We start from the raw sequence: 12,360 nt of genomic DNA, 5'->3' as shown, positions 1-12,360 counted from the left end.
CCCACTTTCATGTTCTTTCTTAAAATGCTCTATCTACTGCAAAACAGAAGAAACTTGAGCCTGGAACCCGAGATTCGTTGGTTTTGCGCTCCTCTTTTCTTCTGTTTATTCAGGGGGAGTATGAAAAGAGCTATATTAAGCTGAAATTTTATTCTACTGTTCTCTGTTCAACAAAAGATAGTCCACTAAAGCCACTAAATCACAGATAACACTTCTCTGGGCAACATTATCAGGGACTGACAGCTGGTGATGGATGAAGATCTCATCTTTTAAAGAAAAAAAGTACATTTAATTTCCTTTGTATATAAAATAGAGAGCACAGCATTGTGCATCTAAAGATAAAAAGAGACCCAGTGTATGCTGGGCGCCGTGCTTAAGGGGATATAATACTGGTTCTGGGGTTTTGAGCTTATGTTTTACAGGACCAACTTGAAATTAATTTAGAAATCACCATTCTTCGATTCTTGGTAGACAATGAACTTTAAAAAAAAGAAAGAGGGTGACATTTTACAGTCAGCTCCATTAGAAAAGAGCAGCTCAGAGAATGAGCTGTTACTTTTTAAGAAGAACACTGGAAGACAGGACAGGAAGAGAAGAATGGATTTGTAGGGCAGAGAGATGGGTTTACCCTGGCCTAGGATTAAGCCATTCTCCTGGGAGCCACGAGGTTTCCTTGAGGCTGGTACCATAATGGATTTGGTACTGAACATGCACAGTATCGATGGTACAGACACCATGGAGCTCATTAACTACATTGAAAAAAAAACAGGCTAAATAAGTGCATTGGGTTTGTGCAACAGGGTTTTGGTAGCAGGGGAGAGGCTACAGGGGTGGCTCCTGTGAGAAGCTGCTAAGAGCTCCTCTGGCTCCAAGTCAGACCTGCCCATGGCCAAGGCCAAGTCAATCAATGACGGTGGTAGCACCTCCATGATAACGTATTGAAAAGGGTGAAAAAAAAAACCCCTGCTGAGGAACCTGCAGCAGAGAGAGGAGTGGGACGTGAGAGAAACAACTGTGCAGACACCAAGGTCAGTGAAGGAAGGAAGGAGAGGAGGTGTCCCAGAGCAGAGATGCCCCTGCAGTTCCCAGACGCAGTCTCCCTGCAGCCCATGGAGGTCAGCAGTGCAGCAGAGACCCATCTGCAGCCCGTGGAGGACCCCACGCTGGAGCAAGTGGCTGTGCCCAAAGAAGGCTGCGTGGCTGCGCAGGAAGCCCCCGTGCTGGAACAGTCTGTTCCTGAAGGACTGTACCCCGTGGAAGGGACCCAAGCTGGAGCATGGATTCATGTCAGAGGAGTTCATGGAGGACTGGCTCCACAGCAGAGCAGGGGAAGAGTGTGAGAAGTCCTCTCCTCGAGGTGCTAGGAGTGGCAGAAACAACGTGTGCTGAATTGACTGCAACCCCCATTCCCTGTCCCCCTGTGCTGCTGGCAGGAAGGAGGTAGAGAAATTGGGAGCAAAGTTGAGCCTGGGAAGAAGGGAAGCGTGGGGTGAGGGTGTTTGAGAGATTTGGGGTTATTTCTCATTATCTTACTCCAATTTGATAACAAATTAAACTGATTTTTCCCCAAGATAAGTCTGTTTTGCCTGTGACTGTAACTGGTGAACGATCCCCCCCGACCTTATCTCAGCCCACGAGCTTTTCACCACATTTTCTCCTCCCCACCCCATCTGGGGGAGGAGGGAGCGAGCAAGCAGCCGTGTGGCGCTCAGTTGCCAGCTGGGCCTAAACCACGACAGTAACTGTGGTCATCTTTCCATCGTCACACTCCAAGCATGGTTCATGCATTTCTTCTACAGAGGCACTGGCAATACACAGTACTCCCTTATTTCTGGCTTTTATATTTTCTTTTCTTTCAGAAATGACCTGCGACTATGACACACGCTGGTTTCCTTTCCACATCTGCAAAGTATAACCACATTCTACATGCCCTTTCTGCAGCACTACCAGCTGCTGCTTGGGTTGAATTTAATGTTAACAAAGCTCCCAAGCAGCATGGAGACGGTGAGGGTGAGACTTTAATTGCCTGTGTTAAGCAAGACAGTTAAACACGCAGTTAAAGCACATGTACAAGAAGAAGACACGTTTGGTCTGACTCCAGCGCTATGAAAGACTGCTTTGGTCTCCTGGGCTGAGAAAAACTTCAAGAAAAACATCTGCATGGAGTTTTTGTTTCTAAGTCTAGAGAATATTTGTGCCTTGGCCGAGTCTGGCTGCAAGTCCTTGTACGAAAAGGCCTAAACCAAGCAATTACCTTCCTTTGATTAATACCTTCTAGTTAGCTAGTCTAAAATAGAGTGGAACTGTTTTGTGAGCTTTGCTCCAGTGAAGGATGAAGTTTTCCACTGAAAACACAGAACAAGAAGCAGCCTTTTTAAACATAAACGTTTATGGAAAATTCTGTGACCATCCTCATGTAAAAATAGTTATTCTGCTTTTCCTAAGACTTTGGATCATTCCCTTCTTTTCACTGTTTCTTTATTATTTTCTTTCCAGTGGATATAAAGTAATAGCAAGGAAAAAGAACAGGCTTTCCAGTTTCATACAGAAAGAAAAGCCTTTGGAAAACACAAGATATAAAACTGAAACATGCCCCAGACTTGTGCTGGAAAATCAAACACAGCAACTCAGAGCAAACGCGAGATCATCGAGAAGAACGAGAGTCTGTGTAGTCATTTCAGGAGGTGACACCTACTGAAGTTTCACCTACCCTCATGCACAGACACTTAAACAACAAGTGTCCGTGTAAAACATCCAACGAACAATTTACCTTTAAATCGCTCCGAGTGGCTGCTTCTCTGTGAAGAGATTGATTTTTCCCTCCGCTTTTTGCGACTGGTCCCCAGCGGATGATGGGATGTCCACGTTGTCTTGCAGGAGGTTCTGCATTCTATATTCTGCTCTAAAACTCCCATCACCCATCACTTACTACACCATAACCTACCTTTTTGGGGTAGCTGGAGCCATTTTTAAGACCTCGGAGCACCACTATTGGCAAGATTGTTCCCTGCAACTTGGTTCTACAGGTTTTTTTAACACCCAGTTGCTCATCCAGATGTATTTAGGAGCTTCGAAATTCACCTGCTATGGTATTAGCAGGTTTTGAGACCTTTTTTAGTCTCAAAGGCCTTTTGCTAAGCCTCTCCTTCATCTGCATTACAGCTGAACTAAGATATTAAGCATTTTCTCCCTTGGGTCATCCATGAGTCTGCAAATTCAAAGTACTCCAGGAGAAACACACTCCGTAAGCTGGATCCACAGGGCTGATCTGGTTAGCACTTTGGGCTGCTGCTGGGAACCACCCAGGTGGGCACCCACTGAGCTCTCTCCACCCTGCAGCCAGGTGCCTCACATTCCCTCTACTTCTGTATCCCACTGCTTTTTTTGTGATGGGAGATCCCAGACACCAACCTCGCCACAGTTTCTGTGGGAGGTAAAACACTTCCTCCGTTATTGTCAATACAGGGATTTTGAATCTGAATTTCCAGTCTACAGCTAGCCAGCCAGCCAGCCTTCCTTCTTTTATTTCCAATTTCACCAACACTGACTTCTTCAGTCCTTCTACCCCTTGAATACTTCACACCTCTCACTAAAGGCCTGCTCGCGTTCCCCTCGGAGCAGAATATGCCAGTTACCAAAGAGGATGTCAGAATGTCAGTGTCTCAAGCTGACAATTGTATTTAACTTCCTCTGACCCCCCCCAGCTACAGATGTTTAGAATAACATTTCAGGAATCCAACGAGGCTGTCCCCAGGTGCCTTAGAGATAACCAGATGTGCTGTGACATGGCTTTCAAGAGGACAGTTCAAATAAGCAGCCAAACTAAGCATGAGTCCTGAACCAACGGAACCTGAACTGTAATCCTCCACATTTCTGGAGTGCCTTCTACTTTAGGATGCATGACAACGAAAGGGACTTTAATTGACTCTCAACATGTTTTTCATAAGTGTTATTTCCAATTTACCAGCTAAGCAAAGTGCAGCATAAAACACGAAGCCGTTGTCCAAGTGCATGGCAATAAAGAGAAACTGCTGAAATAGCTCTCCCCATTTTTATGAGAAGTACAGCTTCTGTGACTGACAAAAGTGATTGTTGTGGGGTTTTTTAATTCATAAATGAGTCAACAGCATTAAAAAAGAGCGAGAATTTTGTTCAGTGGACTATCAACAGATACAGGCTGTCTCTAAAAAGGGAAGTTGAAGAGAAGGGCAAGTTGGAAAGTTTTCCAAGTGCACGTCAGTGTTTCTCAGAGGTGATAAGAGATATCCATCACTATGGAAGCCACTTCTAAGGTAGTCACAAATACGCCCTCAGAAACCACAGGGAATTTATTGCCTCTAAAAAAGGGAGCAACCAACACAAAAAAGTGTTCTCCATGGAAGTAATTCTTTACAGCTACATTCCAGACCTGCTGAAATAAGATGACCATTCCCAAAACAGTCTTTGCATTGTATCACATCTCTAAAAATACACAGTGAGTGTCCATCAAGAGATAAAGAGAAACATCTTTGCTTCTCCCCCTGGGGGAAGGGGTAGCTTTTCCTACACATGTTGTTCCTAGGAAGCCATGTTCATCTCAGGGGTAGTGCTGGCCCACGTTGTGAGCCAGGGTTGCAGGACTGGGAGCTGATCACGCCTCTTCCTCCGCAAAGCAATGGCAGCTTCCCCTCGCCTTCAGTAAAGGCTGTGACTTGGAAGATGTGTGTCCTCTGGAGAAGACAGAGTGAAGCTGCAGAGTCCTCACAAGACGGGTCTATACCGTGGAACATAAAGAAACGCACCCAGTAGTCCTGCTAGTGCCGCAGCAGCAGCAGCGATGCTGCAGGAGCCCTAACCCAGAGAGCCCTCTGCCAGTGCAGTCAATGCACTGATGTCCTTTGAGCAAGCAAGCTTGCTGCTGTCAGTGGAACCGCACCAGGATTCGAAATTAAGAGTTGAAAAAATGCTTAACGAGGTACGCAGTTTTAATTACTCCTTATTTGTCCTATTTTAGATCTCATTTGCCTTGGAGTGTTGTTTTATCTTTCAGGTAAAACTAATGACAAAACAGTTAAACCGATTTCTTTCCTGTCTAGGTCTAGCACAGCTTCATGCCTTCATATTCCAGTTTTTCAGTCGTTTACCTATAGCATTTACGATTACTGCACTCTTGCACTGGTCCTCTTGTTCCTCTTCTGACTGGTTTAGTTCGTTAGTACCTTTAGTTAGAACCAAAGATGCATATATGATATTGAACAGGGAAACACACAGACACGTGGCTCCAACCAGGTAACGTGCAACACTTCCTGATGGTCTTTGCACCTCTACCAGAAGAAAATTTGCACAGAACATGACTAAGTTATGTCACATAATGCTTTATGAATTGCTTTACAACTCTCTCAAAATCAGTGTCGATTCTTCCTGAGAGGAAGACAGGACCTCATCACTGAGAGACTGAAGAAATCGAAGTGCTGAGGGAAGATTTACATGAGGACAAGGACGCTACCCTAAATAAAGTGTCCAAAAGGACATTCAGATTGCATTTGACATGTCTTGCAGAGAGGAGTAAGGTCACACCTCTTCCAAAGACAGTTCCAAAAGGATTTACACATAGGTGTCGCTGAATGCTTTGAAACTAGAATCTGCTGTTCATCTGTGCTCTATTACTCCATTCCCATGAAGAGGAGTTTTACAAGTCTGTTGTAACACCTTAGTAAAAGCTTCACTTAATCAGAAAAATTGACTAGGAGCTTCTTCATTGAACTGTTTCAGCAGAGGGGTCCTGAATGTTAGCATGGCATCCTCTCACAGCAAATATTTAGCGCACAAAGACAAATACAAAAAGATGAGCATTTCAGAAGAATTTATCAAAAGAGAAAAAAATTCCGTGCACAAATATGTAAAATATATGTGCAATAATGCATGTAAGATGAGCTTTGTCACTATACAGGGGTTCAAGAAGATGCCACTACAATACCTGCTCCCAGAGAAACAGCACAGCTCTTCGTCAGGCAGAATTCTTCCAACTTAAGCTGAGAAGGTCCAGCGCAAAGGTCCTGCCTGCACGAAGGTATCAAGAAACTAATCACAAAAATCTAATCACAGCCAAACAAATGTTAGTTAACTGATTACCAGCGGATGCTCTGTACAGTCAAGTTCCTGGAAATAAACCACAGGAGTATTATTTAGCCAAAAATGGACTCTCTGTTGCAAACAGCTCAGATGCCTGTGGAGTCCCTTCCAAACTTAAGAGCCTGAAGTCACACAGGGGCTCCCTGAAGCAGCATTTATCTGGTCACACACATCCAGATGACAGAACTGTTGCTCTCATTAGGACGGCAACTTCTGGTACTGACAAGTGACTCGTGAAATTCCTTGCTGAAGCATCTCAGTTTTGAATGACAGCAATTGAAAAACAATGGAATATTCCCAGTAGAAGAACCAGCTATTGTTTTTAATTGAGAATTCATATATACAGCCTGTGGAACGCGGTGCAAAGAGCTTTATAAAATACAGTGCCTTTTCAATTTATCCCAGTTACTTATACATAGACTGGCATGAATCACTCAGTGCAATCCCCACCTATGTTCCTGACACTGGATTAAGAAATAAGACAACTAGGGTGGTCCAGCCTGAGACTTTCTGTTGTTTCTCAGAGGCACCGAAGGAGGCTCGCTCAGTCACTGTGTCCTGAGACCGAGAGCCTCCCGCCGTTCCCTCTGAACAGTCCTGGAATCTTCCCACAGGCGGGGTCCTCTGATGTTCTCCCAGTTATCCAGGTCAGACTTCTCCAGCTTCTGCAGAGAAACAGCAGAAATAACAGTGTCACTTTGACAGCCCCGTCATTTAAAATACGTATTCTAAATGGTTTTAGTTTTTGCACAAGAAACTCCGTATCATGACCGGGTTGATGAACTTTCATTCTACCCTGCAAGAGAAGTTCAACAACAAGGGAAAATGGGAGTTGCCCATATGGTCACACAAATGACTAGGGTGGGCATTACTGCATCTGTTTATCAAAAGATAAATAACATGTAGGACAGGAAGTCCCATACTATTTGAACACGACTGAAGATATCTTGCATTCCCTTTTTCTTTCTTCTATCACCTTGTTATCCAGATCTGTTCTTCAACTGCAAGTCTGCCAAGTACCGAAGTAGTAGGAGTGATAAGCACTGGTACTGCTCAAACAGGAGATTAGTAATTAGTGACCTGAAGTATCCTGTCAGCACAGATACAAAGTGTACTGGAAAAGATGAATTATCTAGCACAAAGAGAGACAGTAACAGTGCAGCCCCTTTCAACGCATGTGGTTTTAACTTGAGTGAGGTAGATGATGCTTTCTGCTGCCTAGTTTCTCACCCAGCCACCACAGATAGGGCTCTCACTAAGTCATACCTGAGATAGGCTAATGGGCCAAACTGGCAAATACTTAAAAACTATCTAGATTTTAATTAGCTCCTTGCCTACTCCTATCATCTCCACTCAGGAGTACCAATGCCTGCACTGTTTATCTAGTCTTGGAGGCACACAGAAATGAAGAAGAGGTGCCCTCCTGGCTTCACCTACCAAGTGCTGCAGTTGAAGAACGCAGACGTATACTGCATCTTCACAGTCCCACTGGCAGAGACACAGAAGCCTCTTCCCAGCAGACACAGACCTCAAGGCTCACATAGCAGCCTGTGGAACAGTACAGCAGACACGACAGGGCTCTGCCAACAGGAGACTGAGGAGGGGGTCTGCACCACTGCCAGAAACAGGGCAATACAGAATACCATTAATTATACGGACTGCGGTGGCATTTAAACCTCTGATCTGTGATCAGGGCCTCATCTCAGCAAATACTGTAAAAATACACCAGAAAACACTTAGTCAGACATCAAATGAAATTAGGCAGCTTTCAACAGAAGATATATGAGAACACATGCACAAACACAGCAGACTTTCACAAGGTAGGAGCAGTGTTTGTACAATGGAGTTGGCACAGGTCTTTCTGAAGAATTGTTTTCACTGCTTTATACATCTTAGGATTAGCTGGTACTTCATTTCAACTGGAAGGGATATGAGCTGACATGGAAGGAGGGAGAAGGAGGGAAGGTACCCATCACCCCACACAGCAGCGACTATCCCCTCTGATTGCAAATTCCAAATTCAACATCTGATTCTAATGGTAGCTTCAAGGAAGCTACCCTGAAAAGAATCTTGTGCTGTAACAGAAGGGAAGTGTGTCGGTTTTATTAAACACAAAGGTACCACACAGCTGGGAGGATGTAAACCCACCTGGACGTGTTCCTACGTGGTCTTCCCTAGGAAGAATCATCAGGACTAGATGATCTTCAGAGGTCCCTTCCAACCCCTACCATCCTGTGATTCCCAAGGGCACCGAGCTCACAAAGTCTGAACCAGAGTCAACACTGGTTTACCACTACCTGTCTCTATCTCAACCCACCAGATTTCTCACTTTTACTCTTCTGATTCCCTCCCCATCCCACCACAGGGGAGGCAGCGAGCGGCTCTGTGGTGCTTGGTTGCCGGCTGGGGTTAAACCATGACACTACCTCACATACTACTAAATAAAACCTAACCTTTTTCTGCTCGGTCACTGACATGAAAATTCCTATTACAGTATCACCCCAGAATAAATGGCTACATTAGATGTAGGCCAAAGACACGTACATAGCTACATGTTAAATTAATCTTAGCGTTGAGAATAGGACCAAACTGACCTCCTTGATGAGGTGCTGCGAAGTTACACAGCTCCTTCAGACTGCCTGAGCTGTACAGTGAGAATTCAGGCGAGCAGGCAGTTCTGCTCCCAGATGAGGTCAACCTCTCTCATTGAAACTGGTTGGGCCTTTTTAATTTCTTACTTTATTTCTTTTTTTCTTTCCTTTTTAGCCACCTGGACTCTGCCCACTTAACTTCACGGAGACATCACATAAAGATGATAAACTACTGCCAGCTTTTACTGAATTGAAATTCATATGAACTGGCAGTCTAAAAACCAAAAGGCTTTTTCTCCCAATTCAAATGTACTAAACAGTCAATCATTGGAAACTACAACGAAACGTAATCAGATCAGACCAGCACCACTATTCCTGCCTGTCTCAAATAGCCCAAAGGATATTGAAAATTAGCTGTTTAAAGTAACATCAGCGTAGTCCATTAAATCTACTGATTCACTTCCTAAATCAGCTAAACTGCTTCTTAAAAGTACAGGACTGACAGAAACCGTAAATTCAAGAAAAAAAATGCAGCGATGCAGACAGGCACAGGGAACAAAAAAACAGTTCAACTGTTTGTCACACACTTGACTTTTAAGACTTCTGTTAAACAGCTTGTCTGGCACAAAGGCACCAAGAAGGATGTAAAGAGACCTCGACTTCTTAATTGCTGGTTGGAATGCCTGGCTAGACACTAAGTGAAAGCCATAATCCTCTGTCAGCCTTAAAATAAAACAAAGTTTTACAAAGAGTTTGAATTCCACTCTTGCGAGAAGTCTTCACGCCACAATAAACAAACTGAAATCTGCAGAATTTCATTTAAAGCTATTGGTGCTCAGGCTGAGTTAATTCAGGGTGGTCACTCGCAAAAAAAAAATCCTTGGATTTAGTCTCCATTTCCCATATGTGAAAGGAGGGATGAGAAAATCCTGTTTACTTTACAGCCCGATGTAATAAATTCTGCAATGAGCATCACAGAAAGAAATGACTCTAATTCAGAGAGACAATTACTTCCCATCATTACAGTAAGCAAACCCATTTGCAGATAAAAGATGAGCCAGGAAGAATATCCTCCTGGCTGAAAGAGGCAGTGAAAGAAACGCATTAAGCCAGTCTGTTTTTGCAAGGGTATCAAAAGAGCTTGAAGACCATAAAAGACATTTTGAACTCTATGATGAGCTAGAGACGCAGAAGCGCAGAATTAAGGCTAAACACTGAATCTGCTGTCTTGTGTGTGACTGAAAAGCTCAAATTTATCATTACATTGATAGGTTTTACCGGGTTTTTTCACAACTCTTTCCCAGCTCAAATGACACATCATTTTCCTAATATAAACTTGGTGTTACTTACTTTGTTTAGGATGTGACATAATGTAATAGCTGTGATTAGCGATTTAATAATTTGTGATTTAATAGCCTGTCATTAGTGATTTGATCCTCAGATTAGAAAGAAGTGCCTTTTCCAACTAGAAAACGTTTAGGTTTGATATTATTAGCACCCAGGCACGTCAGCAAGGAGCCTGCTACGGCCAGAATGAGGTGGCAGTGTGGGGGGTTTGTTCATTAAGCAAAGAAATGTGGTGGTTTTTTGCACGCAAGTATCCCAAGATCTGCTTTTCTTTTTGGCTTTGCTGAAGACTGGCAAAACCCGCAATGATTAAACCAGCTGAGGTTTTGTTGCTAACTTCAGTGGGATCCAATACCATTGATCTATGGCACAAGTCATTAACCTATGGTGAACTGGTTTAAGAGACTGCTTCCCCCATAGGTTATTTTCCCTTTAATTATGTTAATTCGGCACGGTGTGGGGCTGTGCCCCAATCAGAAAAATGAAACAGATTAGGAAAGCAAACACATACTGTTTATGAATGAATCCTATTTAAGTATAAGACTATTGCAAACACTTGAAATGGCACAGGTGAAGGAATAATTGGATTCCAGAGAACAAAAGCATCTTCAGGTGACTGCGTCGTGTGGAGCCGCACCGCCAATTTGTCTGTGCATCATTTTCCCAGTTTAAAGAATGAGAACAGGACTCGCCTCCACCTCAGAGGTGTCAGAGTTTAATTAATGTTCACAGAGGGCTCGCATCGTTTCGTGTGAAGATGCTATAGCGATACAAATTACTCGGTAAATCAAACAATTATAGCACTCAGTTAAAACTACACGATTTTAAAATAACAGAAAATAACACTGGGCAGATAGTCTTTGATCTAGAAATTAGGGTTGCCATGACTTCTTCCTAACTGACAAGCAGTTTCCCTTCTTAAAACGAAGAACGTCTTAAAACCCACGTGAAACCTCAGCGGATAACCCAGTGCCATGGATGCATTACACCTGCAGATCACTCAGGATGGAGCTTTCCTTCCAAAGGATTCACAAGCTCTATGGATAAAGTCAAGATAATCCATGCACGGGTCATTTACTTTCAGCTTCTCTTCTTCTCTCAAGCAAAACTGAAACTCTGAAACAACCAACATATAAAGAACAGCGTGAGTGCCATAGTACACCTGCAAGATCAAACATCCAGAATTTAGCAAATCCCACTTTTAATTAAGCAATTAAGTACTTTCAGGATAGCTTTCATTCCCCTTGTATATGGAAGTTTTCCCAAGCTATGGTTAATGTGCCCCAGAAAGACAAGAGCTGCTTATCAAGGTTTTGCCGAAATTACAACTTGGGAGACCTAGTCAAGTTAATAGGACCAAGGAATTTCCCACCTTTGAGTGCTGATCTTGCCCGCTCTGTATCATATTAAACTTTACAAAGAGCAGTCCTAGCGACTGCAGCAGAACCCTCCAGAGGAGGAGCAGCCAGGACAGAATTTTGGGATGTTCGCAGGCTCTTTTCAACTATCTAAAGGTGAGCTTGGCTGAGGGGATGTGTGATCTCTTACAGCGCAGGTAGTGCAGTATGAGCAAAAAATGACAGTTCTGGGGCTGGTAGGAAGAGCACAAGGATTTCCACAGGATGGCCCTGTCTGAAGCCCACAAAAGCCTTGTGACACCACAGCGAGGGTTTATTTCCAACGTCTCGCTAGGACTATGAATACTCGGAAGTGCAGATAATTGTTTCCACTTTGCATATATAACATTTCACACAGTACGCCATGATAATCAAAAGATACTCTAATCAAAAAAGAGGTGTACGAGGATTAAAATACGTTAGACCCACGAGTCACACGTGGTGTTTTTTAAGAAGCGATCTTAAAAATGAGCTTCTATTGTGAAAGGAAAAAGCTGTGATGAATATCACAGGGAAAGATTAAGAGATTACCACATGAAGAAATCATCTGTTGCCACTATGAAGTTACTAACAGAAGTGTGGAGGCGTAAGAAACAACTAGAGAAGGTTTACAACGATAACGTCAAATTAAACTTAAATCCAGGCCATTAAACACCTACCTCAAAGTCACCATGCTCCATCAGATCAGCACAACCTTATTAAGCAGTCAGCTCTTCTGAACTGGTCAGTTAAAGCTCCTGCCTCTGTCCTGGCCTCAAGCCGTCCAGGTAACATCCTTACAGTTAGTGTAGTTTAGGACTTTTGTTTCTTACCTACACTTTCCTGATGATTTTCCACTCCTCTCTCTTCCAGAACTTGCTTGTCAGTTTACGTGTTGAAACAGAATGCTTTTCTCTGTGTAGAAACTATGGTTT

At 43.4% G+C, this 12,360-nt stretch overlaps 1 protein-coding gene across 1 annotated transcript; it reads right to left on the bottom strand.

Moving 5' to 3' along the window:
- Positions 1-6,659: 6,659 nt before the first annotated feature.
- On the bottom strand, positions 6,660-11,211 carry LOC104535608 (cytochrome c oxidase assembly protein COX16 homolog, mitochondrial-like; the record flags this gene model as incomplete). The annotated part of the gene is made up of 2 exons (XM_010180579.1): positions 6,660-6,776; positions 11,128-11,211. Coding segments are annotated over 2 exons (201 nt in total), but the record flags the coding sequence as incomplete, so codon positions are not given.
- Between the last annotated feature and the right edge of the window lie 1,149 nt (positions 11,212-12,360).

The sequence above is a fragment of the Mesitornis unicolor genome, unplaced genomic scaffold, assembly GCF_000695765.1.
Source record: "Mesitornis unicolor isolate BGI_N332 unplaced genomic scaffold, ASM69576v1 scaffold25753, whole genome shotgun sequence".
NCBI classification, from domain to species: domain Eukaryota; kingdom Metazoa; phylum Chordata; class Aves; order Mesitornithiformes; family Mesitornithidae; genus Mesitornis; species Mesitornis unicolor.
Note: the sequence above shows the minus strand (reverse complement) of the source record. Positions and strands in the feature narration are given on the sequence as shown.